The sequence below is a fragment of the Equus asinus genome, chromosome 16 (genome assembly GCF_041296235.1).
Source record: "Equus asinus isolate D_3611 breed Donkey chromosome 16, EquAss-T2T_v2, whole genome shotgun sequence".
In the NCBI taxonomy this organism is placed as follows: Eukaryota; Metazoa; Chordata; class Mammalia; order Perissodactyla; family Equidae; genus Equus; species Equus asinus.
Genome location: NC_091805.1, coordinates 2,871,513 through 2,895,507, shown reverse-complemented (window position 1 = coordinate 2,895,507; position 23,995 = coordinate 2,871,513). Strand labels below are relative to the sequence as shown.

The window sequence follows — 23,995 nt, the reverse complement described above, 5'->3', positions numbered from 1 at the left end:
AAATGCCTGTGGAAGGCACAGTGTGTAACAGTTGTCACCATCTGTCTTCTCTGATGGATCCTATATAATGAGGGCAGGATCAGTGTCTAGCTTGTTCCCCCCTGGAGATGCAGCAACTAAGCAATGCTCTTTACATATTGGTCGCTCAATAAGTCTATGAGTAATTGCCCTATTGCCTATGATAATAATATGCAGAGTTACAATATAGGAAATTCTAAGAAAAGTGAAAAACGAGACAAAATGCCTGAAAGTTCCTCCCCACCCTTTATAAATCCCTCTTCAAGGTCAAAGTTCTAGCTCGTGCCCCCGATTCTTCCAGCCCACGCTAGTCTTCCCAGCTTGTCCAAACCTGTTCTATCAACTAGCTCTAATATTTTAGTGTAGTACTTCTCAATATTTTAAAGCCCGTGTCTCATTTCCTTTAAAAGTTATTAAAATGTGCTTTTTATATTATTTAAATTTTAAAATGCATTGTATTGAGTGAGTAAAATCAAATCAAAGCACTGCTTAGCTCAACCTTTGCTTCCTTCCTGCAGTCCTCCAAGAGTCTTATTCCCCTCGCCTCCAAAACTGGGCGAGCCTCTCTTCCTCCTCTGTTCCCGTACCCTCATCACCGGTTTATGCTTAAGGACAAGTGTTCACTAATTCAAGACAATATTATTCCTTAACAGGACAACACGCAACTCATTCCCCAGCTCGCTCTTCTCCTGAGGCTAGAAATCATGCCACCTGCTTTTCCATGACAACTAATGCCCGATGTAATAGATACTTGCCAATTGGTTGTCCCTGTGGACCATTCTTCTGGCCTACTCATCTCCTAAAATTTTTACTGCCTGCTAAGAAAACAATTCTTTCAAAAGCTAAATCCAATTTTTGCAAAAGATGTTTAGAAAAAGCACAGAGAAATTTACTTTTTTGTGTGTATGAGGAAGATTTGCTCTGAGCTAACATCTGTGCCAATCTTCCTTTATTTTGTATGTGGGTTGCTGCCACAACATGGCTTGACAAGGGGTGTAGGTTTGTGCCCAGGGAACCAAACCCAGGGCGCCGAAGTGGAGTATGCCAGTCTTAACCACTATGCCACGGGCCTGACCCAAATTTACTTTTTGGTAATGCTGCACACTCACATCTGAAACTACCAGAACACTTACAGTGCTGGTATTCTGTAACTGGCACTTTTGTGTTTACATCATATGTTGACATTGGCTTCAAGAATATGTATAAAATGTTGCATATTTATCAATTGTCTCTAAAAGAAATTGAAAAATATATATTTTTTAATCTGGAGGGAATGAAACCATACCTGTAACCCCTTTCTAATATGTAGGTCTTCTTTTTAAAATTAATATATATCTTCAGAAATGTATTATGTCAAAAAAATAAAGTACCTACTTTTAAAGTATAAAATTCACTTTGGTCAAAAATCACAAATGTGGAAAGCTTGTGACTTATTCTAAAGGACTGAGAATGCCTATTCTTCATCTTCCTCAGACAATTCTAGCCATAGCTAACAGGCACAGACACTGCAAAGCAACCAAAATCCTTTGCCCCCTGGACTTGGAGCAAACATTCCTAGGTCCGGACCCTAAGCTGTCTCCCCACATGAATCTCATCTACATTCCCTATCAGTTCCACTGTTTGCCTTATTTCTCCTCAAATCATTATGTAGTTCTTTTTCTCCCCCAGAAATTAAGCTAGGCTGAGGAGCAAAGATAGGCTTTATAATACTGCGTAAAGCTAGCAGGGCTATCTCTGTGCCCTTATATTTGTAACTTCAAGAAGTGAAAGTCAGTATCTTTTTAAGAGCAGAAGTATCCACTTCACAAGTTAAAAATAATTTTTATGTATTCTCTAGTAAGATGGGTGTACATGCCTGTGTATGGATATACCCAGGCTCTACAACACACTTCACCAAAGGAGTCTTAGAAGTCGGGAAGGACTCAACCCAGGGCTGAGAAATACTATTAATCAGTCTCTCTCTCTCTCTAATGAATAATAAAATAATATGCTCACCCTCTGGTGGCCAAAATAAGAAATACATTTCCATTTTCCTGGATTACATCCCAGACATGATTAATGTGGTATATTACCCGCCTCATATTTAACCTACTCCAAAAATAGATCTAAAAGAAGGCCACTGGCTTAAAAAAAAAAAAAAAACAGGTCTAATACAATATCTAATGGAAAATCAACAAAATTATTAAGTACAATAACTTAAGAATTGCTTATAATATGACAGAATTTGGTACTTACCACTAATTTGGTTTTAAAATATCAGAACTGTAGAATTTTAGAGTAGGAGGGAATTACAGTGATCATTTAGTCTTACCCTCCCAAACTGCTTATTAATAATCAGTGAAAAAACTAAATTTTTATTTCATTTTGTTTTAGTTGTTTTCCACTGTTAGTTAATGACATGAAAAACAAAGTCTGAGTAAATGGAATTGAATAAAAAGGCTTTTTTAAATGTTTCTATTTTTAATTTACAAATAGCCCTAAGAATTAGGAAAAATCCATGCCACTTAAAAGTTTATTTTAATTTTCTGCCCACTTTATTCAACTGTCCAACAAATATTTCTTGCACATCTATTACGGTTTCTATGGCATACGCTGGAATTATAACTGTCCCTGCTTTCAGCCTAGTGAAGGGGACAGATAAGCGGTGATTGCCGTATGTGCGACGAGCACCACAACCAAGAGTGAGCACGAGGAATGAGGACCATCCAAGTGGTCTTGGTGGGGAGGGTGATCAGGGAAATTCTTGGGAAAGGTGACACATTCACTGAAACCTGAAGGAAGAAGAGGAAGAATCATTCTACAGGCAAGAAGGAAACATCACATCCAAAGGGCCTGAGGTGAGAATGTGGAAAGTGGGAGAAGCTACAGAAGTATAGTTGAAAAGAAGCCTGAAAAGGAATGGTCAGAGGTGGGAAGAAAACCTGAAGAATATGGGTATCCCAGAAAGGTCAACACTATCCAACACTGGAGAGAAGACTAAAACATCCCCTAGATTTAATGACAAGGATTTAATGTCCTGGGGGAACAACCACTAGCTGAATTAACGGGAAAGAAGGAACGGGAGTGAGGAAGTGAGCCTAGCAAACGTGGACAATTGTTTCAAGTCCTTGTGCTGTGAAGGGGAGGACAGAAATAAGGATAGAGATGGGGAATGAGAGGTTTCTTAAAGATGAAGAGTCTGGAACATGTGTCAATAATAATGGGAAAAAGCCAATGTCGAGGGAGCGTTTGTAGATAAAACTCATTCTTGGGGAACTATAATGCAAATACTAAGGAAATAGGCAGGGATGGGACCTAGAGCACAGGAGAGAATGGGGTATCTAGAAGTCTTTTGCTAAGCTGGATCCTTGTTTTTTTTTAAATTAAACCGCATGAAAGGTAACCTCAGAAAATAATACTGTCAATCTCTGCATAACTACCCTGAAAAAGGGAAGCACCTCTCGAAATTAAAGAAAACATTCTTATATGTTAACCAACTGTATTTGGTTGGATAAAGAATTACTATTAAACTATGAGTCAGGTATACAAGGACTTGAATTAAATTTAACTTGAAACGAAATATCTTTGTCTTTTCCACTGTTGAAAACGGGACCATAAGATAGTTTTTTTCCCCTCTCATAAGTGAGGTAGGGGAAGAAAAATAAAGGCTTGGTATGTCTAAGTGGTGACAGTGGTGGAAGATAAGCCTTAAGTGCTCACTAGTCCTTTCTTGAGTCTCCGTGTTCCAATGATACCACCTATCACCCTATTACAAAACACCTTTTAACAACTTGGGGCAAAGACAACTTTATTATACGCTTTTGATAATATAGCCAGATAATTAATTTCCTGCAACTCGATACTTTGTGAGATGGAACATACGGTCACATTTATTGGGTTTACAAAGCACCTGGCAATTAATAAAATGTTTCACGTGGCATTGCTTTTTAAGACACCATCTGAAGAATTCAAACTGCTAGATAACGATAACTCACTTTACAGATGTCTAAATCAAGGGCCAAAATTCCAAATGACATTTAAACTATGGGCTAGCATGTACTGGGTACAAAAATAATATACTGCCATACTGGTATTCATATTTCAAAAGCTGACATTTACTGGCCAAGTATTCTGTTACTGATATGGTTATACAGTTCTTAATTGCTTAATATAGTTTTTGATGTGCTATACTAGTCATCATTAAGTGCTATTTAGATTTAATTCCTACTATTTCAGAAAACACTTAATTAAAAGCAATCCACAAGAAAATTCATTAAAGAAAATTACTGTCAGAACAAAATATTCCTACTGTTGTGATTAGATTTTGGCTTAATATAAAAATCAATTTCTCCAAATTTTGCTTTAATTGTATTTTCTGATTGGAAAATTAATATATAATTAAATAGCTATTTCTGCATTACATTTTCTTTTTTTCCTTTTAATGATTTTATTAGTATGGTCACAAGTTTGACGTCTACAGTACATTGATAACATAGCCGAACACAATATTTGAAATAAGTAAATTACATCATTGTGGCAAGTTTTAGGATGTCAGCTGACTGCTGGTGCATTTCGCATGCATGTGCATCTGCACACCCAACTTGCACAGCTCCATGGTGCTCGTCCCTGCTGGGTGCTGGTGCGTGCCTCAGCCAGGTCGGACACAGGAGCTGTCGTGCCCTTATGCAGACCCAGATTTTCAAGGGAAGCAGTGTGGAACTCAGGAATCCCCTGCAGCATGGTGGCAACACCGGTTTTGCTTTGGTTCAGGTAAAAATGCAATTATCGATTATTGCTTGTGTGAGGCCACCTGACCCCCCAGGACTTGGCCCAGCATAAAGGGTATTTTGACAGCCCTGCACGAGGCCAGTAGGCAGTTTCTGTACACGTTTCCTTTCCAGGAGAAGTCTAGAACTGAGATGCGCAGTCCTCCAACATGCTGTCGGTGACACAGCTGGAACTCAGACAGGATTTGTGTAACTTTCTCTCATTAAAGGTACTGAGGGGGAGCAGAACACGCCACCCCAAAATGTGTCACTTTGGCATGTCGATTATTTTGAGCTGAAGCCAAGTGAGACCCAGTAGACTCAGGAAAAGCTTTTTCCCTCTCCCTTAACTGCCTAAAAGGATTTAGACAGGGGCCTGTACCAGGAAGAGCTGTCACCAGAGATGACTTTCTATGTCAGAAAGACTATCCACACGGCAGGGCAAACACTGTGCCACGGAAGAGCAGGCGATGTTGTTATTGTTTAGTTGAGGAAACTCCATCCACATTTTCTTTAGAGCACGAGGGGCCATATTTGCACGGCCTCTGACACCAAAGACGACTGTGAGGTTGTGGTCCAGGTACTCTGCACCGGCTTCCCTCGGGGCAGAGATCTTCTCATCAAGGAAATCATTCCTGAATCTGTGACATGCTGCAGGATTGAGTTCTCTAATTGTTTAAATGTCAAATCACACATCGACCAGTCCCATCCTATCTACTGCGCGATGGTGCACTGAGCCAGGAGTCCTCTCCCAAGGATACTCAAGATCCAACTCCACGCTGTCGCTCCAATCTTAGCTGCCTGCCGAACCACCGCCAGTGTGGGTGAGGGTGGAAATGCGGTCCCTGGGCTTGAGCAGCTGCAGGGCCATGCAGGAGGGCACCAGCTCCAAGCTGAAAAGGTGCAGGAGGAGGGAGAGGCTGCCCGAAGAGTGCAGGAGGGGCTGCATGTCACCACCAGCAGCAGCAGGCAGAAGGGGCCCAGGAGGTCCCCTGGTCCTCCCACAGCCATATGCCTGGGACTACACTATCATGGACAGGAGTCCTGGATCTGCTAGGCTCCCAGGGCAGGAGAGTGAGAAGCCAAGGGTGTGAGCCCAAGACACTCGCCATAGCTGGCCCATTTACATTTTCTAGTTTTTGTTTGATAAATAAGATAAACCAAAAGTGTATAGGATTTTGTAGAATTCATTGAGTATTACTTTTTAAAAGCTTACCTGTAATTTTATTTTGATTTACTATTCCTAAATTAAATGTGCCCAGACTGCCCATTAAATTAAAAAGAAGGCCAAACAATAAACGTATTATTTATATTTTAATAATGAAGTATATAACATGGGCACAAAATATAAATCCATACAAATAGATTATTATTTATGTACATCAATTAAACTGATTAACATTTAGTTGATCAGCAAATAACAGACTAAACCTGAAATAATTTTTCTTAGTTTGTTAGCCTCAAATAGGATTATTTCCTAAAAACAGTCTTAAGATATGAGGGAATACACACAGTGAGACATCCACTCCTGTTGTCCATTCAGAGGCATCACATGTTGACAAACCTGCATACAGAAATAGAAAGCTTTTACTTTCCCTTTATATATCATTACTTTGGGCTAATTTTTCAACAGAACAACATTTCCAGGCCTATGTAAAAAATACCCCTGTGCAGATAAAATTCCATAATTTGTCCTTATCAGGGGCCTGCCGTCTATGACCTGATGTCTAACAGGACAATCCGGCCTGAGTTCTCCTGCGACAGAGCAGCTGACGGCTGGTGCGTGTGAAGGCGGAGCAAGGCAGTGGAGAGGCGAGCAAAGACCCTCCCCTCACGAGCCTAGAGTGCTTCCTAAAATCCTCACGGAGACAACGGGGAGGAAACTCTCTTTACCCTGTGGTAGAAGGTGTAGGATTTCACGGACAATCTGAAGGAAGAAAGGGTAAGAACAGAAAGCCTTTTCCGTTTTCCCCTGACTAGAGCAGTTTGCGAGTCTGCTGACCTGCCCCTGCCTTCGAACTCCGGCTGAATCAGAAACCCAGAGTTCTGCTGACACCAGAACTGCGGCCGTTCCTGGCTCCTCACTTAGCTGCTTGTCTAAAACTCAGAGGCGCTTTCTCTTTCACGTTACCTTAGAAAAATCTTCATAATGTAGATAAAAATATTTTGGAATATCAAAACTCCTATTGCTATTAATACTACTTTGTAACTCTATATGATATTCAAAAGTGCTTTCATGTACATCATTTTATTTTTATCTTTACATTAACCTTGTGAGGTACCTAAGCTGGTGATATTAATTTTACCTTTAAAGAGACAGGAACAGAGAGGTTAAGCAAACGTCCCATAATCACTCAACCAAACAGTGAGGACTGAGTTAGAACCAGTCTCCTATCTCCTAAATAGGATGACTGACACTAATACAAATATCATATTTAAAATAATTTTATACTCTATTTCATATCTACACATTTATTCATAGCACTAACACAAAAAATTTCTTTTCAAATTGATAAAACAAAAAGCTCTAATTAGAAGACCACGTTACCATCGCAGATTTGGGTGCCACTTCGACTGCAAAGATGTTGAGTCCTCTGTTGTTCACGCAGTTTCTACTCAGCTCGTTGCTGATGTGAATAATCGCTTTATTATCTGACTATGAAAAAGACTTCGTAAGTGGCCAGTCCTTTCTTTAATAAATACAAATAAAATGAATTACAAAACACACTGTAAGTCTTGCGACAGAGGTATGCACAGGGTTCTACAGGAACAGAAATATTAACTCGGACTAGGGTATCAAGGAAGACCTCAGGAAGAGGAGATACCTGAGATGGCAGACCACAGACGACAGAGAGCCTCCAGGATGGACAGCAAGCAAGGGAAAGCAGCAGGCAGCTGACAGAGAGAGAAACGCAGCAGCAAAGCGCCCCTGCTCACGGGGCTGCACGCCCTGCCTGCGGCCCACCACAGAAGGGCAGCACTGGGCTCCCTGGACTTGGTCTCAGCTCTTCCACTACTGAGCTGTGTGACCTTTTGCAAGTTATTTGATGCCCTGTGCTTCAGTTTCCTTGTGTGTATAATGGGGACAGTACTTACCTCGTCGGGTGGTTGTGAGAAGTGAACGTGTTAATATACATAAAGTGCCTGGCACATTGTAAGCTCTCAGATATTATTATTACCTCATTTTGGTGAAGGGAAGTTTAATTTTCCTTAAAAAGAAGGTGGAGGGCTGAGAAATGGTAGGTAATTGCAGAGCTGAGGGATCAGGGTAAGGTAGTGACTCCCTTCCACCCTTTTAATCCTAATAACACAGAGGGCAGAAAGGGAAGCTTGCTGGATCTTGGGAGTCACCCTCCAAAGCTTTACCATCCACTTGAAGATTGCAATCTACCAGCCTAATTCATCAAATCCAAACTCGTCTATTTCATTCTCAAGATAACATACACAACCTGGACCCATTCTGCCTGTGTTATTTACCTTCCTGATACTCCTCCAAATAAAGGTCTGTGTTTCTCAGAGCAGATATTCTCACTCTTTCCCGGTACTTCATGTTGGCCCTTTCTCATCCTTCTCCTCACACTGCTCCCCTGCTTCGAAGGGCCGTCTCTCTGCATAGCTACATCCTAGTTACTCTTCAAACCCCATACCACAGTCCCCTTGCCCCTCATCACAAATCCTTCCCCAACTTCTACAGTCCAAACTAACATCAACTACAAAAGACATGAATGCAGCAAAACTCCTTTTACACATACAAGCAGAACCATATAATTTAACATTTAATTATTCTCTGATTTCTTTCAACAGTATTAAAATTTTGTCTTTCCAACTAGCCTTTGACTCCTTGAAAGCAGAGACCATGTTACACTTTCTGTCAGCCCCTGTTGTGACTAGGAGAGTTAGTTACATAATACACACTAACATTGACTCAATATTCAGCCAAATCTTAAGAACTTTAAGAAATTTAGGGAAGGCAAAAAATAATGTAAGTCTCACCCAGGAACTAAAAGAAATAAGCCAATAGTCCTAAAAACCCAGGCATCCTGAGTAAGATTTTATGAAAATTTATAATTTCTAGAAAACTGGGTATCTCTGACTTTACAAATTTATGCATGTATTCTCTTGATCTGCAATATCACTGGTAGCAGGGAAGATGGCCAAAGCTAGACATAATTGGCTTGATAAAAAAAGGTCCTGGACAGTGGAATATATTTAATTAGATAAACTGATGATAGTCTACAGGATTTCTGATATTGCAAAGTTTGTGTAAAAAGTTTGGTTACATTTTTTTCTTTATGTTGTTTATATTTCTTTAAAACGTGCTGTCTATTATTTAAAACAGCTATGTATGCGTGAAGACTTCTAGTAATAAACTAAATAAAACACTTTGTACCCAGATTATGCTCTATCTTCATAGCTCTCTAAATAATTTTTATTGGAGAAAAATATCCTAAGAGAAAAACAATGATCTCAAGCCTTTAAAAAACAGAAAAATGATCATGCTCAGTTTGAGTTAGAAACCTGAGGAGAAAGAATACTTGCCTATTATAAATATTACTAATGTAATGGGATATTTAATTGCTGTGCAAGAATAGAGTAAGAAAGAAGATGGAACATACTAGTAACCACCGCGGCCACGAGGCGCACCACCTCATAACTGGTACCTTGTTCTCAATAACTGACGTTATCCAGGTGTCACACGTATAGGTATGTACAATTATGTCTTCATAGCCGTCCATTACTTTGGCATCACCTTTGCTGAGGACGGACTTACAAATGGCCTTCTCAAGTTGCCCACTGCATGCCTCCATGTGAACAGCTTTAATTCTTGGCTTGCATTTGTCTGCATAGACATCGATGACAAATGGGCATGCCTGATGTGAGAGAAAAAGCAGACCTTGTTTTAACCTTTGATAGAATTGAAAATTATTTATTGTTAAAATGTTCATCGTATGATGTAAGAAGCACTGTACTTTCTAGCTCGTCCTTCTGACAAACGTTCAGAGAGAAACTTCAGTACTATGAATTGAGTAATAAAACCATGAAATTCTGATTTTTTTGGAAGCATATTTTTAGTTATGTTCACAGAAAAGGAAAGAAAACTAAAACCTCTAGCAAATCAGCCATACACTCTGTAAGCAATAGCACCACCTCTCCACTTGGTTTAGAGCTAACTTATGTCATAGTAGTTATTTAACTTCCTTTTCTAACTTTAAGGCTACAGAAAGAATTCGTCAAAGGGCTCTAAACAAATTATTATGTTTACAATTGAAACAATGCATGGATATAGAGCACCAAAAAGAACTAAATGCAAAAAAATAAATTCACAGTTCAAAGTTAGTATAAAATCACCTTCAAAATCTAGGATCTAAAAAGACTTTGTGCATTTGGAAATGGATTTTTCTGATGTCTGCCTTTTAGTCTTTACCATAGCCCACAAGATGCTGCACACAGCAGCCGCTGCCTCTCCGGCCAGCCCAGCCTCCCGCTCGCCACGCTCCAGCTACTCTGAGCCTCCAGATGCTGGAACAAAGGAAGCTCTTTCCTACGGCATGGCCTTCGATTGGAGGGTTCTCTCTTCGTGGAAGATTCTTTCACATCTTTTCACATGTGTTCCTCATCCTCTGCCGTCAGGTCAAAGCTCAAGTGTCACCCTCTGCAGAGAGAGCTGCCCGGGTCCCAGCTCCTTCACACCCCATCCCCCCACTCCCCCCAACTTCTTCTCTACTTTGGCCTCTGGCTTGTTTCTTTCAAAACTCTTTTGAAATGATTTTATTTATTTTCCATTTAATTAATCATTCTCCTTCATGGAAGGCAGGAATTTTGACTATTTTATTCATCATTGTGTCCTCCCTGCCTCTTTATTACACGCTTACCCCACAGAAGGCATTCAATACGTATTTGTTAAATAAACGAATGAATTCACACACATTGACGATCATCTTTCTATTCGGGGGCAAAAGATAAAAGTCTGAAGTTAGTAGAATATGAACAGACATTTTTATTTTAAAAAAAAGTTTTAAAATATTTTAATGACTCCCAACCTTTGGCAATAATAAAGTCATCTTTTTAAGAGAGAGAATAGAATAAAAAATCATTGGACTAAAAGCAGAAGACCTGGGTTTGTAACTGGATTTTGCCACTTACTGGTTACACGATCTGGGGGAAGTCACTTAACTCCTATGAGGCTTAGCTTCTTCATTGAGAAAGTGGGAATAGAGAGAATATATTCTCTTAAGGATTGTTGGAAATAGCTAATAGGTGATATGTGCCAAAATATTTTACAATATAGAATTCTAAAAAAAAAAGATTATAATAATTATGATTGTGAAATTTTAAAGTCTTGATTTATTTTTTCAGTATTGAATAGAGTCTGGTATTGTTTTGCCATTTTGAAAGTCCTGGTGATCGGTTTTATTTAACCGAGTTACTATTTAAAGATTCTCTGAAAGTAAAGATCCTAAAGGTCCTTGTTAAAGACATGTTCTCTAAAATTTTAAAAATAAAATCTTGGGGCCGGCCCAGTGGCGCAGGCCTTATGTTTGCACATTCTGCTTCAGCGGCCTGGGGTGTGCCGGTTCGGATCCCAGGCATGGAACTACACACAGCTAGTCAAGCATGCTGTGGCAGGCGTCCCACATATAAAGTAGAGAAAGATGGGCACAGATGTTAGCTCAGGGCCAGTCTTCCTCAGCAAAAAGAGGAAGATTGGCAGCAGATGTTAGCTCAGGGCCAATCTTCCTCAGCAAAAAGAGGAAGATTGGCAGCAGATGTTAGCTCAGGGCCAATCTTCCTTAGCAAAAAGAGAAGGATTGGCAGCAGATGTTAGCTCAGGGCCAATCTTCCTCAAAAAAGAGTTAAATAAATAAAATCTTATCTACTCTAAAAAAGCTGCCCTATAACTATACAATTTTTTCTGTTCATGGGCTTGAAATTTTATTTAATTATTCTCTTTATCCTAATAAGTTAATACAGGAAGCACACAAGCAAGAAAACTATTATTGTAAACTGTTAATTTAACAAATATTAACAGTATATAATACAGAGGATGGGGAAGACTGTAATAATAAAGTCTGGATTAGGGCATGCTACTTAAATTTAGCACAAAACGTGGCCCTCAGCTACCTGTTAGCCAAGGCAAAAGTGAAATAAAGTGTGTTACATAGCTCCTAAAATCTAAAAAAATGAAGTAAATTTTTCCCACTTCTGAATTCTAAAAGGAATTTATACCATGAAATTCTTTTTAAAAAAGAAGAGAAGAAAAAAAAAATGAAAAACTAGACAAATGTTTTGCTTATCGACCTTCAATAAAAGAGCAAAGTATTAAGTTATGGTGACACAGGGGCAATGCCCTTGGGGCAAGAACAGTGAAGAAGTTATGCCTGTTCTTTGAAAGAGAATCTGCTTTATAGGTTGATCCAGAGAATGGATAATCTACAATTCTAAAACCTGAATTGGCAGGTTTAATGAGAAAAAATAAAGTAAAAATGACTGGTGGTGCCTGATTGTGCAGGGAAAAAATATCAGAAGACAAACCAAGAATGTAGTGTAGGTTACAGAATGCTTAAAACGAAATGAACTTTATTTGTCTGGGTTTACTAAAACCATTCAAATAATTGGATTTCAAACAATCCTAAGCCCCTCCCCAAATCCTCACCTGTAACTGATACTTCGGTTACTCTTTGTGACACAATACCTACTAATTTAATAGGTGGGACCAAATTTTAGCTCAAATCAGCATTAGATTACTCAGGTTATATATGATTCAAGAATTACCAAAGATATGGCTATGGTTCCAGAATCCTTACAGGCCAAACTTACAGACATATTCAAATCAATCAGAACACAGGTCTGAAGATTACAGATTGATTCTTCCTAGATTATCATAAACCTTTCTTTTTTCACAAACACGGAAATGTTGGGTCATGCTCTAGGCATGCTAACTTTGTAACACAGCACACACCAAAGAGCCACTGTCTCTCACCTCCTTGCCTCGGAGCACGGCAAGCTCCAGTCAAAATATCTCCACATCTCATATGAATCCTTTAAATCAAATGTTACCACATGTATAAACCCCGATCACTAATGGGAACCACTCAACATTCTTGTACCAGTTGATTAATTATGAATTGTTACTTTCTCCTTCTTGTTACCATCTGCTGGTGTAATACTTTAATCCAAAAACTCTATAACCCTTACTGAACGAGGAGAATCTTCTCATTGTAACTCTGTAAATCAAGACATATCCATGCCCAGAACAAAATTTCTGGATCCTCCAACAGCAAATCCTGACTTAATATTGTTTGTTGATGGGTTTTATATTAAAAAATAAAAGGACAATACCAGGCTTGACATAAAATAAGTAGACTAGTCTCTTTCATAAAATATATTTCCTTACCAGGAAACAGCTCAGCTCAAATGACTAAACTGTGGCTCTCTCTAAGGCATGTCAAATTACTAAGAGAGTGAGCTATATAAACTAATAGCTAGTATGCTGTTAGAATAACTGACTTTTTAAAAATGTTATAGAAAAAACCAGGGTTTTTTTTTCCCACTTTCTCAAGTACCCTTTAAAAATGAACAACAAATACATTATTTGATACCTAAAGTAACTGCTATCAAAGAGACTCAAAGTAAAAGAAGTCCTCTAGAAGCTACTACAGTGTACTATAGATACTACAGAAATACTTTAAAAGTACTGCAGAAACACTCTAGAAATACTATAGAAACACTTTTCACAGATCATTATACTAGACAGACTACTCTGATAAAGTCCTTATATAAACAACAACAGAGGAAAACAAATCAATAGAGAAGTTGCAAGGATTTCACTGTAGATACATAAAACTTGGCCTACCAAATTTTCCAAAGAAACAATGGGTATGATCAGGTTGTAAGAGCCGTGAGGGTGAAAGCTGGGAAACCCAGACAGCTGCCTGAACATTAGCTAAAATCCTGCATGAAACAACTCATTCCAGTCGGGACAAACTGGCTACAGTACTAAACACCGAGGGAAAACCTTCCCAGGACAGTGAAGGATGTGGTCAGTCCACGCACGCTTCACCTGCAACTAAATTCACCTGGAAAAACTGTGGGACACAAGCTGAGATGATGCTCTGAAAGACTCTCTGAGCATTTCCAAATTGAATTTACACAGTTGCCTCTCCCGCTATGGTTTACGAGTATGTACTACTAATAACAGTACATTTATTTACAGAATGGGTCAAAATACTTCCCTGTTTAAAGGCCACAGTCATCACGACTGCCTAGGACATTTCAAATTACTGATCCCACGACAAGGCACATATTTAACTAGAACAATTATTCATGAATTTGGATCGCATAAGGCTTTGCTCCTCACTCTTTACCATTCCCAAACCTCGGGTAAATGAAAAGGGCCTTAACAGAATTGCAAAGGTACATCCTTTAAACAACCTAAAGTGAGGTTTTTCAGAGAACCTCCAGAAGCAGACAGTCCACAGAATTAACTGCTAGCCCAAAAACCTTTGAACAAGCACATAATGGTGTGAAGTAAGCAGCCTCTTCTCAGAAGCACTGGAGCAAGACTCTTCTACAGGTGACACTCTTCTTTGCACACTCTTGTTTATTCAGTGTTCCTCTTTACCGATGGAAGGATGTCTATGTCTGACGTGGCCTGTCATGTTCTCCTTGTTAGTAATAATGACTTGCCTAAGGCTAGACTTTAAGGAAAATGTGTTTGAACTATGAGAAATACAAAATGCAACACTTACTATTTGTCACAATACCACGAAACATTACACCTACAGTTCCACTAAGGATGACCATATCTCTTGTGTAGCTCCTCTGTGGAAATCAGACGATTTAAAGCCCACCCAGAAGCTAGGTAAATTATCCATACAGCTGTTAGTGAGGCCATTTCAAAGGTATGACTCCTTCACACTCTCAATGGGTTACATTTCCTTAAACGCACTCTAAAAGAATAAAACCCCTTCTAGAAAAAGACTCCTGAAGATAGTGATCCCATTCATAGCAGTTACACCACTGGAGGTGGTCATCAAAAACACTGGTCCCTCATGTTGGTTGACATCGTAATTAACATAGCCTGAACCCTGGGGGCACAACAAGCCAGTTTCAGTTCTTTCACCCAGAAATTATAGATAATATAAAGCCTTCACTTTCTTTGGATCAACCAGGGAAGGGTCTGCACCGATGCTAATACTGCGTGTTGCACCTGGATTAACACTACAAGTAAAACCATCTACAACTACCTGAGCTGTACAAAGGAGACTTAGGGGGTATTTGGGGCTTTTCTTGGCCAAGCCTGGAAAAGCTAGGGTCATGATTCTGGAGTGCCCGCCAGTCCCTTTTTATAAACCTGATCAATTACTCTGCAACAACTTACTTCAATAAACACACTTTTGTAAGCCAACCAGTGTCAGCAACTCACTTTTGAAAGTCAGGCAATCAGGGACAGGCTCACGTCAATAAACATACCGCTGAGTGCCAACCAATCAACAGTGTCCCCCAAGTCAGCACGCTTCCCCAAAAGCCTACGTAAGTAAGATGAACACTCTGCTCTGCGTGGAGGTGGTCCCTGACCAGCACGGCTCTCCCTTACAGTAAGCATTCGGCTTAGCTTTGTCTTTTTATCTCAGTTATTGAGTGGTGGTCTCATCAGCCTTTCACATTTTCACTGGATACATTTTTCTACCACTTGAATTTCCAATGATGTGAATATATTACCTATTCAATAAATGAATAAATAAAATTTAAATTTAAAAAGTTTGTCTCAGAAACACTTCTTGCCTCTTGTTTCAAAGGTCAATGACATCAGCAAATGTTATAAAATGTCTTAAATTGTTCTTAACCAATTTCTCTATTAAGTGAAAGTATGTGTAGCAGACATAATATTATTCATAGATCCAACGATGATTTTGCACCATGGTGAAAATATAGGATTCAATGAATTTAGGTTAATGAAATGTGGCCTGAAACTCTTAAATTCTTAATTTTAAACCTGATACAAAAATATAGAATTTGAGAAATAAGGCTAATTTTTATTATTCCTCTGGTTTATTGCAAGCCTTGCTCAATTTCTATGCCTCTCATGTTAATAAATAATAATAATGATAGCTAATACATACAGTGCTTTATATGAACCAACCATTGTCCCAAGTGCTTGCACAAATTAACCAAAGGAGGACCTTTTTAAAAAGGTCAAAATTCCAGTGCTCATACAGACAGATTCCCCTTATTCCAAGAGAGTCTTTATTCTGTTAGGAGAAAGAGTTCCCTATAGAAACGAGACATTTAGCAACTCAAATACCATCACCAATTAAGAAACATCGTTTTTTAAATTACCAATTGTTTTTCTGCATATCACATGCTCAAACTCCTTTGTTCCTGAATTACTTAAACGTTGGCAGTAACTAAATTTCAGTTAAAAACAGGAACTTGCATCAACTAGCAGAAACACGCTGTTGCACCCACAATTCATCCATATGCTGAAGTTTGAGGATTTGAGTGCTCAATTCAAAAGTCATGCGTCAGGAAGATGTTCGTGGGGTATAAAATTATGTACATTAAATCCACTGCAAAATTTTAAGATTGCTTTACCTCTGTTAATTCCAGAGCTTTATTGTAGCCCATGGCGTGCAGAGTGACCCAAAGGTCACGAGGATCTCCCTCCCGGTCGTTGGCTTCCATCAGATTCAGATCCATAAAGCCCCGTCTTGTTAGTTCATTCTTCTTTGTATCAAAATTCTCTGTTAAAACAACCAAAAGTTTCTTTCTTACATAATTTTAAAATCCATATGTTTAATAAAATGTCCATTATATATTATTACTCATAGACGTTTACTTTACTTTGCGAGCAGCGCAAAGGCAGAATAAGAAGGGCTCAACACACCGGAGAGGAACTGCTCTAAGTCCCCACAACTCAGTGAGCACCAGCACAGAGCAGGATTTAGTTTCTCAACAAAATCCCGAGTTATAAATAATGCAAATATATGCCAAAGTTAGAGGAAATTGTAGTCTTTCTGGGTAAATTCTAACCTGCCTGCTTATCTAGAGTATACACTGATATATATTTCAAAAATTCAAATGCTTCATATATATTTGCTACTTAAACCCAGCAGAACATGGATGAATTTGATGTAATACCCCCAAAACTACTGGTGTCTCAAAAAGAAATGTGGATGGTGCCAGATTTAAGGAGACTGTAATAAGCCTAGTTGCTCTAGTTTTATCTGAACTTTCCCTGGGTCCTTAACAAACTGTTAGATAATGGGGAACCCTTTGGAGTCCATGAATGTCCCAGACTAATCTAAGTATGTCTATTTTAACATTATCTGTAAGCAAAACTAAATTCACCTAGAAGTATCTAGACATGTATAATACCTGAATTCGTCTATAAAATAGATAATAAACAGCTACTCATTATGGATTATATTCTGTTAAATGCCCTACAACAAGAAAGACTTTATTTTCCAACTTCATCTGTAATATATCCAAGGGAAATGGGTACTCTTATTTGAGATATCTCTTTTGTACGTATTACTATGAGAAAAGCAGCAGAGACATAACTGTTTAAAACTGGTTGACTTTAATAGTTTAAAATATGTTTAGAATTTCGAAAGTGACTCAACTTTTGCAAGGAAAAAGAAGGAAATGTAGATTCAATTAGATCATAGAGAGAAATGGTAGCCACTAAAATGGAGGCTGGAGCTACTATGTAGTAAAGCAAGATGAAAATATTAATATTTGATATATAACACAAAGAAATTACTACTTTCAAGAAAAATGTATCTAGATACCATAATATAGAGATTATCAATAACTAACCTACTTTTAAAACTTAAAATTCACAATCCTCCATTAATTTTTTAAAAGTTTACTGGGCCCGGCCCAGTGGCATAGTGGTTAAGTTTGCGCACTCCACTTTGGCAGCCCAGGGTTCACCAGTTAGGAACCCGAGCGTGGATCTACACACCACTTGTCAAGCCATGCTGTGGTAGGTGTCCCACATATAAAGTAGAGGAAGATGGGCACAGATACTAGCTCAGGTCCACTCTTCCTCAGCAAAAAGAGGAGGACTGGCAGCAGATGTTAGCTCAGGGCTAATGTGCCTCAAAAACAAAGTTTATTAGTACTTGACTTCAAGACTTACTTGAAAGCTACAGTAATCAAGACAGTGTGGTACTGGCAAAATGTTAGACACCTCAGTGGAATAACATAGAGAGCTCAGAAACAGACTCATACAAATATATTCAACTGATATTTGACAAAAGAACAGTGAACCCAATGGAGAAAGGATAGTCTTCTCAACAAAAGGTGCTGGAACAACTGGACATCCACACGCAAAAAAATAAATCTAGACAAGGACCTAAACCTTACATCCTTCACAAAAATTAACTAAAATAGACCCAAAGCACAAATCTCTAAAACTTCTAGAAGAAAACAGAAGAATATCTGGGTGACCTTCTGTTTGGCTATGAGTTTTTAGATACCTGACACCAAAAGCATCATCTATGAAAGGAAAAATTAGTGAGACTTCATTAAAATTAACTTCTGCTCTGTGAAAGAGAATGAAAAGACAAGCCACAGAGTGGGAGACAAGCCACAGAGTGGGAGAAAATACTTGCAAAACACACATCTGATAAGGACTTGTATTCAGCATACACAAAGAACTCTTAAAACTCAACAGTAAGAAAAAAAAATCTGAATCAAAAAATGGGCGAGAGATCTAAACAGAAACCTCACCAAAGAAGATATACAGATGGTAAATAAGCATATGAAAAGATGCTTACCATCATATGTCATTAAGGAATTGCAAAATAAAATAACAAATCACCTCTACACACCTATTAGAATGGCTAAAATCCAAAAAACTGACAACACCAAATGCTGACAAGGATACGGAGCAACAGGAATTCTCATTCTTTGCTGGTGAGAATGCAAAATGGTGCGGCCACTTTGGAAGACAATTTGGCAGTTCTTTTAAAGTTAAACACAGTTTTACTGTACCATCCAGCAAGCTGAATTGAATGGAGTTGAAAACAACATACACACAAAAATCTGCACAAATGTTTACAGCAGCTACGTTCATAACTGCCAAAAATTGGAAGCAATCAAATCATCCTTTAATAGGTGAAACCAGAATGAAGTAATTTATATTTTCTTTTAACTTGAGTAGTACACCAATTTAAAAAAAATAAATGTTTAAGTTCTTATGGTCTACAAACAACGTCACTACTTTTAAAGTGTCCTAACTGCTACAATAATATTCCACAGAGAAGTTTGACATTTTATGTCTTAAAGATAAAAGGATGCTATATATATTTTTATATATCCATTAAGAAAAAGAAAAGTACTTACCTCTGCACACAGCCCAAGCATCTTCATCACATTTCTCACCACTGGTTCTCAATTCAAAAAAATTATATTCTTCAAGGCTAAGAAGACCATTTCCATCTAAATCAATTACCTCAAATATATCTGATAAAGTTGACCTAAAATTATAAAAACAGCAAATTATTTCTTGTCTCTAACACAACTAGACTGAAGGAGGTTTCTGTGAGGATAACTTTCAAAAGGCAGAAATATCAAGGCATTAAACAACTTTTGTGAACTATAAAGTTAGTGCATCCACATATATTTTTGACTCTGTCCAGAATTACACGAGATAAACAGGTCTCTAAAGCAGCCGCAGTGTCTCGAGACCGGTGGGAACTCAGTGAGTAGCAGTTCCCTCCTCCTCTTCTCCCTTCTCTGATCTGCCTTCCTTTTCCTCTGAACAGGTCCTACTGTGTGTATCTAGGGCATGGGAGAACTGCCTAAGTGTCTGGATTTCATATCTGACGGGTAACTAAGTCTATAGTGCAACCAGCAGGATCTATTTCTAAGGCAGTGCCTAGTGGGGAGAAATCGGTAGACGTGTAGCTAAAGTTGACTTGTCAGATGTGTGGAACTCGGAAATGAACAGCAATCCCAGAGCTGTGAACGGAAGGTCACCTTCAGACGCCTAGTGAATGAGCTGAGTTACTGAACTACAGTCTGGGCGTGGGGCAGCGGCTGGCCGAAGGAAAGGATGGAGAACAGTTTAGTGACATCAATCCAGTCTAGATGCTGCAGTCGAACCTTAATAAACAAACCTACCTAAACTCCTGCGTAAGAAGCAGTTCCCCTGCCTCATCTCTGTACACAAGCTGGGCTTCTTCTGCTACTGCTCGTCCTTCTTTCCTCAGCCTACAGCCAGTTGTGGAAGGGATCAACCAGTACATTCCAGGTGCCAGTTCACCAGTCCACCCAAACACCTTTGCTCAAAAGAATTTTAAAAAAACAACCATCACTATGAGTCTTAATGACTTTTAATCTTTCTTCTGAAAGGGAAGCACTACAAGTAATTTTTTTATCAATATTCACCAATCCTATTATGATTCTATCAATCTTTTACAGGCTTCAAAATCTTTTTGTTAATGGAAACCCTAGTACAAAACCATTAAATGTAGTTCTTTATATATTTTAAAAACAAATACCTAAAACTATAACAGGTAAGAAGTTATATAACTGCGAATTCTTCCCCATTAATCTTCAAAAATGCTTATAATGCAAGTATCTGCAACAGGAAGCAAACAGAAAAATATTAGAATAATTTTTCCAGGTTGCAGTTCCCTAATTTGACTCAAATATAAATATATGATTTTTAAATCATATTTCAATGATATAAAATAAAAATTAAATATATTTTAAAAGAGTTCACTACTTGTATTAATTAGCCATATTTGTAAGAATCCAATTACGTGGGCAAAAGAACTGGAATTTCACTATACTTTATGGAATATGGACTACAAAACAAGACGGCAGAATCCTAGATATACCTACCTCACATAAAATTCTTCTCCATCACAGGATATTTATAATGAGTGCCAGGACATTTGTATAGGAAAATATTTTATTCTCCTGTTCTATAAAAGAAAGCAAAATGGTCTCTTTCCACAGACCTTCTAGGTGCTTGCTGGAGCCCAATGGCCTCCTGTAAAACCTAGCGGTTGTCTCTGCCAAAGGTACTAAATCTAAGCATTTTCTAGTCGTGTGTAACAGCTAGGCAAACGCTACTTGCCCTTCAGCACAGAATGGCCCGAGAGAATTCTCTCTGGCACTGTGTTAAGAAACTCCTTTCAAAACCCGAGTATATTTTAGGTTATCCTGGGGACTCATACAAAATAAAGTTGCTCATCTGAATTTTGGGTTCAGCTCTTTTTCTGCCCTCACAAGTCAGAGGAACCATAATCGTCCTAAAGTGACCACGTCCTATTTTGATACAAGAAGCAATCCAATAAAACTGAGGGTCATTTTAAAGACTAAAGATTGACCAAATGCATCCTTTGGAAACCATAATCTTTTAGACTGGCCGAGGCAGACTGACACGCAGGAGGGAGAAGCTGTCCTTGCTGCTCCCTAATACATGGGAGCCCGTGAACCTCCCTCACCCCCACACAGAGCCCGCAATCACCACTGCGGACGGCAGACGGAACGTACGGGCACAAACCTCTCCTCAAAGAAAACAACTGTGAAACTTCAACTAAAACTAAAAATCCTTTGTAAAGATGACATACTACAGATAAGCAGAAGCCTATAATAGTAAACAGGTAAATAGAAACTCATTCAAACTTTATTACAGGCTTGCTATGTACCAACAATTTTACACACGCAATCTCATAAGAAAGTAATTTTATCCAAAACAAAATGGGAAAAGCTACTGTTTTAGACAGTGTTTTATCTTGAACTTAACTCTGTAGTCAGTTCTGAAGAAGAGTTTCGTCAAAACATTAACTTCTGTCATTTTATGTTTCTGGCCTATAACTATTCTTGTCTGTTAGGAAGCCTACAATAAAGACTTTTATATAACATTCCATCAGGGAAATGTTTGTCTGTCTTTGGACCTATATAAAGATTAAATATGATATTGCAGTAAGACCTTGAATAGTATTATTCCTGTTGTTGTGTAGCAGATGTATTTTGTAGTCCTCATAAAATAAACGGCCACATTTATGTATCTGCCTCACATATTTGGCCTCTGAGTACATACATAATTAGAAAAGATCAGAACAACCCCATGGGCAACACATAAAATCATTTAAAAGCATTTCTTCAGATCAATCTATTTTTGAATCCCATAATACGGGTCAAGCCTGAGGGTAGTAATCATGAAGTTTCTCTTTTTTGCAGTAGTAGTATAAGAAACGCAAACATCTAAAGCAACTTTTCCAAAGTCATGAATTGCTTGTATTTAGGGAAAGAAAAATCCACTGGCATCAATCATTTTTATTGAGTATAACAAAAAAAGTTCACACGTGAGACATCAGAGCATTTAGAGAAAAGTGAAGTATAATGTCACACAATTTATAAGTTGTGAAACTAAGACTGCCAATCAATCTTCAATTCTTAAATCTCAGCAAACAAGAACAAGTCCTCCACAATTAGTAAAACACGTGTAATATGCATAGTGTTAAGTACTGTATATACCTTAATTGGAAGGGAAGATACACAAGTTAAAAAAATAATAAATTTAGAAAAACTATTATTTTCCCCAAATGAGTTCATACTATATTTTTAAATTAAACATTAGAAAATAAATATGTATACTTCTCTATTTTGTAGTTCAGTAAAACACATGAGCTGTAGATTTGCTTGACTTTCATTTTCCTTAAGAATATACAAGGCAGTATCAACTGATAGCCAAGGGGATGGTTTTCCTATAAACAAAAAAACCCAAACATCTCAAAATAGGCAATTACTACTTACTCTTTCCTATCTAAAAAAGACGTTAGCGGTTACTTTCCCCTTTGGATTTTTTTTTTTAGAAACACACATCCCATTTTTGTACATAAACACCATAGTATTTGCCTTAAGGCACATACCTATATACAATAATCTTGTTAGAAACATTCTCTGTATATATACTTTCTAAAAATCTTAACTTTTCTTAAACTCATCAGAGAGTTTAAGTTTCAGGGCAACCAAGAAACCTGAAATTCAAGGAAAAACAAACCATTTTAAGGAGAGATGGGATGTCAGCACTGACTTACCTGTGGAGGAGCAGAGGAGGAAGAGATGCCAGACCCGTCTATGTGCTGACAACTCCAAAATTTCTACCTCCAGCTAGGGCCTTTCCTCTGAACATTAGACTCATATCATCAACTGCCTATTTGACAGTTCCACTTGGATTTCTATATCTAAAACTGACCTTCCACAGCCCTTAAAAAAACTTTCCATCTATATCCTCTTCCCTATCTCAGTTAATAGTAATTCATTTCTTCCAGTTGCTTAGGCCAGAAATCTTGGAATCATCTTTAACTTTTTTCCTCTTTCACATATCATAACCAATCCTCAGTAAATCCTGTGGTTCAACCACAAAATATACCCAGAATCTCTATTTCTTATCCCCTCTACCTCCCGGTTCGAAGCATCCTCAGTCCTCTCCCAGAATTCTGCAACAGCATCCTAGCTGGACTCCTTGCTTTCTCCTGAGGACCCTTCAGTCCATTTTCAATACAGCAACCTGGCTGCTCTTGTCAAAATATAAGTCAGATTATGTCCTGTCTCTACTCAAAATCTTCTCATGGAGTAGAGCTGGAAGAGTGTTTCTCCCAACCTAACAATAACAAAAATTGCATGAATCACAAAATCATAACTTTTCTTGAACCCATCAGAGCTGAGGTCACAGGCCAACCAAGTAGCCTGAAATCCAGGGAAAGACAGACCCTCCCTTCCAAGGAGAGATTTGATGCAAGCACTGGCTTATCTGTGGTGGAGCACAGGAGGACGAGATGTCAGGTACCAAACAAGTGGAAGAAGAAGAGAAAGGGCAGAAGAAATATTTGAAGAAATAAAGGTGGAAATTTTTCTAAAAATAATGAAAGACAACAAGCCATAAATCCAAGAAGCTCAGAGTCCCAAGCAGGACAGGTACAAAAAACCCCCCAAAATACAATCAACAACAGCATAAACCAGAAAAAACACCTAAACACATATTCAACCTGTTGAAAATCAAAGATAAAGAAAAAAGTTTTGATGGCAGCGATGGGAAAAACCTCCTAAGGTCTCATTTCTGTGAGTGAAAGCCCAAGTCCTCATTATGGCAAAAATAAAACCACCTGATTTTGTCCTTGCCCGCCCCTGCATCTCCATCTACTATCCCTTCTCACGGACTTCATTCCAGCCACGCTAGCCACTTTGCTGCTCCTCGAACA

The 23,995-nt window shown here is 38.4% G+C and overlaps 1 protein-coding gene across 11 annotated transcripts in view; it reads right to left on the bottom strand.

Annotated features, from left to right (window-relative positions):
- Positions 1-3,774: 3,774 nt before the first annotated feature.
- The window catches only part of EFCAB7 (EF-hand calcium binding domain 7), a 37,715-nt gene continuing 17,494 nt past the window's right edge, over positions 3,775-23,995 (bottom strand). For 4 of the 11 annotated variants that reach the window (XM_044749238.2, XM_014855346.3, XM_070486443.1 and 1 more), the window contains exons 8-15: positions 22,389-22,498; positions 19,899-20,056; positions 19,119-19,252; positions 16,359-16,507; positions 9,425-9,634; positions 7,312-7,419; positions 6,276-6,327; positions 3,775-5,683 (exon numbers count right to left, since the gene is read on the bottom strand). In XM_044749238.2, the coding sequence (XP_044605173.1) occupies positions 5,478-5,683; positions 6,276-6,327; positions 7,312-7,419; positions 9,425-9,634; positions 16,359-16,507; positions 19,119-19,252; positions 19,899-20,056; positions 22,389-22,498 (1,127 nt within the window). In that variant the 3' untranslated portion in view covers positions 3,775-5,477. Of the gene's footprint in view, positions 5,684-6,064; positions 6,328-7,311; positions 7,420-9,424; positions 9,635-16,358; positions 16,508-19,118; positions 19,253-19,898; positions 20,057-22,388; positions 22,499-23,995 lie in introns of those variants that run through there. The other 7 variants (XM_070486446.1, XM_070486449.1, XM_070486447.1 and 4 more) reach the window with 4 other exon arrangements.